The 6,996-nt window shown below is 37.1% G+C and overlaps 1 protein-coding gene across 12 annotated transcripts in view; it reads left to right on the top strand.

Moving 5' to 3' along the window:
• sgce (sarcoglycan, epsilon) overlaps positions 1-4,247 on the top strand; it is a 31,429-nt gene extending 27,182 nt beyond the window's left edge. For 6 of the 12 annotated variants that reach the window (XM_073930595.1, XM_005159717.6, XM_073930598.1 and 3 more), the window contains 3 exons: positions 940-983; positions 3,733-3,770; positions 3,868-4,247. In XM_073930595.1, the coding sequence (XP_073786696.1) occupies positions 940-983; positions 3,733-3,770; positions 3,868-3,918 (133 nt within the window). In that variant the 3' untranslated portion in view covers positions 3,919-4,247. The remainder of the gene's footprint in view (positions 1-939; positions 984-3,732; positions 3,771-3,867) is intronic. The other 6 variants (XM_073930596.1, XM_073930601.1, XM_073930599.1 and 3 more) reach the window with 1 other exon arrangement.
• Positions 4,248-6,996: the final 2,749 nt, after the last annotated feature.

The following is a 6,996-nucleotide window of genomic DNA, read 5'->3' as shown; positions in this document are numbered from 1 at the left end:
CCTAAACTCCTCCAGAAACTGAACCTGGATGATGGAGGCTTTCAGCGGTGCTTCTGACTGAGCCGAGCCCAGTTTGTTACACTGTTGTCGGTGTCAGATGGAGGATTTCCCCCGGCACACCAACAACAGGTGTACGTCACAATCACGCCCCACAAGAGCAAGCTTCTGATTATTTAATTCGGCGCGAATGTCCGCTGAAGTTCAGATTTTTTAACGCGCAAAAAACTCAATTTGCGCGATGCCATTCGCACATATCGCAGCATTCGAGCAATTTGCATCATTCACCCACATTTCATTCATCATTCATCATTCGCACGTATCGCGCCGCAGAATGTCTATTCGCACGTTTGCATTGACTTAACATGTAAATCACTCGCGCTTGACGCTCCTTCCGCGTCTGGTGTGCACACAGCATAAGAACGTGTTTTTTAGGTATGACCGCAGTTTGTGACTATGCCGCAAGGGGGCACAAAGGAACAGACAGAAATAGCCTATACAGTAGCTGTAAATACTCTGCTACTTGCAAATAAAAATAAACAATAAAACAAAGCAATATAATTTCTTCATTAATCATTAAAAACTTGTTAACAAGCTGTATTATCATTGTAAACTTGTTAAGTGCAATGAGGATCCATTTTGCAAAGTAGAATTAAAGAAATAAAAGACAACTAAAATAAAAGTACAAACATAAATACAAATAAGTCGGCCTAAATAAATAAATAAAGCAGAGTTTCACGCTAAACATAGAGAGATGTACAGTGTTGGTTATTTTAAAGTCAAAGGACTAAGACAGTCAAAAAATAAGCTTTTTCATTTACAAGAAAGCTGAATTCTGTTTTGCAAGAACACAACTGAATGTCACACTGGTGTTTTTTGTTCAGGATGAATCCCCTGAATGAGTGCTAATAATCGTGACCAACATTTTGTGTTTATTTACAGAAATTTACAGAATCAGATCCAAATACCACAGCAGCAGACTTCTGGTAAGTGTATCATCATTTATATTAGATTAGGTCAGATTAGATTAGATTAAGAAGCTTTTCATCCCATTGATATGAACAACACCTTCTGGTACGGGAGTAGCCTGAAGCATTTTCACCTGGTCAAAGCAAGGAGACATTTACACCTGGTCACTTCATGTGTTTTCTCTGACTGGACAGCTGATTTGTGAAAACATTTCCATTTACACTCGAGCACATACATTTGTGTCCATCAAACAGATATAATTCAACTTTCGCACTATATGCTAATTTAACAAGGTTACACTGAATAACGCATCAGATTTTCTTTAAGATATATTTTTGGCTTTTATTTAGGTAAGACAGTAATGAGACAGGAAGTGAAGCGGGAGAGAGAGAGAGAGGGGGGGATAGGGGCGGGAAGTAGAGATCTGCGCGGGACTAAATTTTGAATCCCGCTCCCGCCCACACCCGCCAGGTTTTAGCCCGAACCCGACCGCTCCCGCCTATATTACAGTTTTTCTCAATTGCTTGTATGCAGTTGTCAACTGAAACTCCACATTTTCAAAACAGTTAACACACAGGCCTAAACAGCGGCACTCATGGTCAAAATGACACATTTTGCTTGCAAAAGGCACATATTGTGTCAAAACATTTAACATATGCAACAAAAGCTAGTTTTACCTTCAAACTACACAACTTGCAAACAAGTATATGAGCTCTTTCAATTAATCATTACACAATGCACAACAAAATACAAAATACAGAACTCAAAATGCACCACCATTGCTTGCCATTGTAGCTTATAGCCAATGGCATTTGTTGTCTCTATTTGGGCTGTCAAATTCGCCTTTTTGCAAAGAATTGGATCAAGAATAAGATGTGCTTTGATTGAATATATATTGAATTCATGACATTTTTCAAACTGTGGCTGAAAACTGAAATACTGTATATAAAAAAACAGACAAAAGTGATAAAATACTGTAAATATTAGAGAAAACACATGTAAACTAATATACTACAGTATAGGACATAGCCATATTGACCTCCTCCATCAATGCTGGCACAGAACAACACAGACCTTCCACCGTTTTTATAAGGTTTGCAGAATGATGGCTAATTGAAGATTTGTGTGAAGGAGTGTCAAACCGGTGCTTCAGTGATTTCATACTGATGTTGGTAGTTTTTAATAGTTAGGAATAGATGGATTCTGTTTGGTTACCAAAACTAAAACAATGGAGTTTGGACTGCTTGAATGACATCTGTGTTAACTGTTTGGAAAATGGTGGGGAAAATGTGTCAACCCAATGAGAAAGGGTTTACACATTTGCAAGACCGGTCCTCTGCTCTGCTGGGATAGTGATGAGGAAAATGAAGAGGAACCTAGTTTCTTTAACCAGGTCAAAGCAAACAAGAAAAACTGTAAGCATTTGTTGTCCCGCTGCCCGACCCACCACATTTTCTACCCGCCGCACCCGATCCCGCTAAAGAGCGGGGTGGAGAACAAAACCGAAAATCACCCAACTATACAGTCCAGACAGCCTATAACAAGCTGTCTGTATAAACACACTCACACACAGCACCAAGCACACACACACAGACAAAGCTCTCTCTCTCTTATTCGCGCGCGCACTAACACACACACATAAGCATTAAGCACACACACAGGCAAAGCTCTCTCTCTCTCTCTCATTCGCGCGCGCACACACACACACACACACACACACACATCTCTAATTCGCACGTGCACACACATACACACACACACAGCAACAAACAAGCTAAACACAGCATTGCGCTATTTTATTTACACACATACATACGCGTGGTCGCTCGGGAGTCGGTAGTGATATTGCTAGACAGCCCGCTCCCGTCCCAAATTAAACCCGTTACCGACCGCTCCCGCGAGTTATTCGGAAATAAATTCCCGCGCAGCAGAAATCTGGTCGGGTCCGGCTGCGCTCGCGGGACAGCTGCGGAAATGCAGACCTCTAGCGGGAAATGTCCTAGAGCCGGCTTCGAACTCGGGACGCCCTGAAGTGCTACTGCACCACGCCAACCACAAGGCGATTGTGTCAACGCGTCAGATTTTTATTAATTTTGAAGTCCCTTATTTATCAGTGGTCGCCACAGCGGAATGACCCACCAACTTTTCCAGCATGTTTTACGCAGAGGATGCCCTTCCAGCTGCAACCCAGTCCTGGGAAACACCCATACACTCTCACATTCACACAAACTCGCACACTACAGCCAATTCAGTTCATCTAATTCACCTAAAGCACTGTGGGGGAAACTGGAGCACCCGGCGAAAACCCACGCCGCAGTACATTATCTGACAGTCAAATAGCCCACAACATATGCACCTTCACATTTTTATTTTAGGAGAAATCAAATTTACATACGTGGTTTCAACAACCCAGATGCGTTTAGACATGTCCAGTTTTGTCTGGAATGCGTCCCAGACCTCCTCCTGAAGTGATCTGCACATGTTGTGAGCTATATGACCATCTCTGAGGGTATTTAGTCCTGTCTTTTTCACGCTCGCATAGCTTTCCCATCAGAAAAAAAACGCATCAAGCGACCAGGTGTGAACAGTCCCCAAATGAGGTTTTAAAACAACTTAAGCCTCTGGTGATTTTCCTCTGGGAGATGAGTGTTGTAGTTTCTTTCCTTGCTCTCTGCTGAACTCCAGTGTTCACATAATGAACTGCCATCAGACGTGTGTGAAATCTCTCTCGTCTAACATGTTGTTCATTCATTCACGCTAACAAAGGAGATAATTATTGTATGTCCACTTTTCGGAGGCTAGAGGCGAGTATCACTCTTTGCATTTGCCGTAATGTGTTTTAGAAACAATAAAATGACTTTTTATGGTCATATTTCTGAACTTTTCTCTCTGTCGTTGTAGGTAAATGGTATTCCTGAGGAGCGGAAGGTGGCCGAAGCTCTGAACTTGTGATTTTACGTGGATTCACTTTTGTATGAGTTTAATTGTGCCAAATGTGCATGTGTACAGTAGCTGTAGCAAAACAAGCTCAACGACTGCATGTTCATGCACACGTCTGGAAGTGTAATATAGGTGTGAGGACTAATGATGGGATCTGAACACTAAAAAAAGACTTCAAAATAATATCAGCATTAATATGTTATCTAATGCGGCAACTTTTTTTATTTAGATTTTTTTTGACCACTTACGGAGTCACATTTAATAAGATCTAAACAGGATTGTTGCTATAAGCGTAAATGTGTTTTGTAAAAAAATAAAATAGTACACTTGACACTAAACAATGACATCGGTGTGTGTTTTTTTTTAATTCTTGGGTGACATTTAAACAGAAATGAGGATTTATGTGTTTTGAGAAGGTTTAAAAGATTGCGTCATTCATATTTAATAGATAATTCACTCTTTTAACAACAACTTACTCATCTTTAACCCTCTAGTGGGATAAGGCCTTTATAAATTTAGTACAAAAAAGGCTATTTTGAAAGATTTTGGCACCCTGTAGACATTGACATCGGTCTATAAATTCACAGAAAGATATCTATAAATTAATAGACTGATGGATTGGTAGATTTATCAACATAAGAATAAAAGACTGAAGACAGAATGATGAAGATAGAAAGAGAACGACAGAAGGCAAAAATAAATATGGAAAGAACAATAGAAACAATGATAGAATGAATGATAGAATAATAGCTAGATAGAACGATGGATCAATAGAAATTGTTCGATGGAAAGAACAATAGAATAAATGATGGAATGATTGAATGATAGATAGATGGATAGACAGATTAAATAGAACAAATGATTGAGCAAGAACCAGATAGACAGAACGAATGATTGAACAAGAACCAGATAGACAGAATGAATGATTGAGAAATAGCTAGACAGAATGATTGATTGAACAATAGATAGATTGAACGATAGATGGAACAATAGAGGATTAATCAATAGCAAATTAGACAGCGCGAATGACTGAACAATAGATAGAATGAATAACTGAATAATAGCTAGATAGACAGAACGAATGATTAAACAACCGATAGATGGAATGAATGTTTGAACAACAGCGAGACAGACAGAACGAATGATTGAAGAATAGGTAGATAGAAGGGATGATTGAACAATATCTAAATAGACAGAACAAATGATTGAACAATAGATAGAATGAGTAACTGAATAATAGCTAGATAGATGGAACGAATGATTAAACAACCGATAGATGGAATGAATGTTTGAACAATAGCAAGACAGACAGAACGAATGATTGAAGAATAGCTAGATAGAAGGTATGATTGAACAATATCTAAATAGACAGAACAAATGATTGAACAATAGATAGAATGAGTAACTGAATAATAGCTAGATAGATGGAACGAATGATTAAACAACCGATAGATGGAATGAATGTTTGAACAACAGCGAGACAGACAGAACGAATGATTGAAGAATATCTAAATAGACAGAACAAATGATTGAACAATAGATAGACAGAACGAATGATTGAAAAACAGTCTGATAGAATGAATGATTGAACAACAGATAGATGGAACGAATGATTGAACAATAGATAGATAAAATGAATGATTGAACAATATAGACAGAATGAATGATAGAAAAACAGTTTGATAGAAAGAATAATTGAACAACCAATAGATGGAATGAATGTTTGAACAATAGCAAGACAGACAGAACGAGTGATTGTAAAATAGATAGATAGAATGGATGGTTGAACAATATCTATAGACAGAACAAATGATTGAACAATATATAGAATGAATAACTGAATAATAGCTAGATAGACAGAACGAATGATTAAACAACCGATAGATGGAATGAATGTTTGAACAACAGCGAGACAGACAGAATGAATGATTGAAGAATAGCTAAATAGACAGAACAAATGATTGAACAATAGATAGACAGAACGAATGATTGAAAAACAGTCTGATAGAATGAATGATTGAACAACAGATAGATGGAACGAATGATTGAACAATAGATAGATAAAATGAATGATTGAACAATATAGACAGAATGAATGATAGAAAAACAGTTTGATAGAAAGAATAATTGAACAACCAATAGATGGAATGAATGTTTGAACAATAGCAAGACAGACAGAACGAGTGATTGTAGAATAGATAGATAGAATGGATGATTGAACAATATCTAAATAGACAGAACAAATGATTGAACAATAGATAGAATGAATAACTGAATAATAGCTAGATAGATGGAACGAATGATTAAACAACCGATAGATGGAATGAATGTTTGAACAACAGCGAGACAGACAGAACGAATGATTGAAGAATAGCTAGATAAAAGGTATGATTGAACAATATCTAAATAGACAGAACAAATGATTGAACAATAGATAGACAGAGCGAATGATTGAAAAACAGTCTGATAGAATGAATGATTGAACAACAGATAGATGGAACGAATGATTGAACAATAGATAGATAAAATGAATGATTGAACAATAGATAGAATGAATAACTGAATAATAGCTAGATAGATGGAACGAATGATTAAACAACCGATAGATGGAATGAATGTTTGAACAACAGCGAGACAGACAGAACGAATGATTGAAGAATAGCTAGATAAATGGTATGATTGAACAATATCTAAATAGACAGAACAAATGATTGAACAATAGATAGACAGAGCGAATGATTGAAAAACAGTCTGATAGAATGAATGATTGAACAACAGATAGATGGAACGAATGATTGAACAATAGATAGATAGAACAAATTATTCAACAATAGATAGATAAAATGAATGATTGAACAATATAGACAGAATGAATAATAGAAAAACAGTTTGATAGAAAAAATAATTGAACAACCAATAGATGGAATGAATGTTTGAACAATAGCAAGACAGACAGAACGAGTGATTGTAGAATAGATAGATAGAATGGATGGTTGAACAATATCTATAGACAGAACGAATGATTGAAAAACAGGTTTGATAGAATGAATGATTGAACAACAGATGGAACGAATGATTGAACAATAGCTA

Source organism: Danio rerio, chromosome 19 (assembly GCF_049306965.1).
Source record: "Danio rerio strain Tuebingen ecotype United States chromosome 19, GRCz12tu, whole genome shotgun sequence".
In the NCBI taxonomy this organism is placed as follows: Eukaryota; Metazoa; Chordata; class Actinopteri; order Cypriniformes; family Danionidae; genus Danio; species Danio rerio.
Note: the sequence above shows the minus strand (reverse complement) of the source record. Positions and strands in the feature narration are given on the sequence as shown.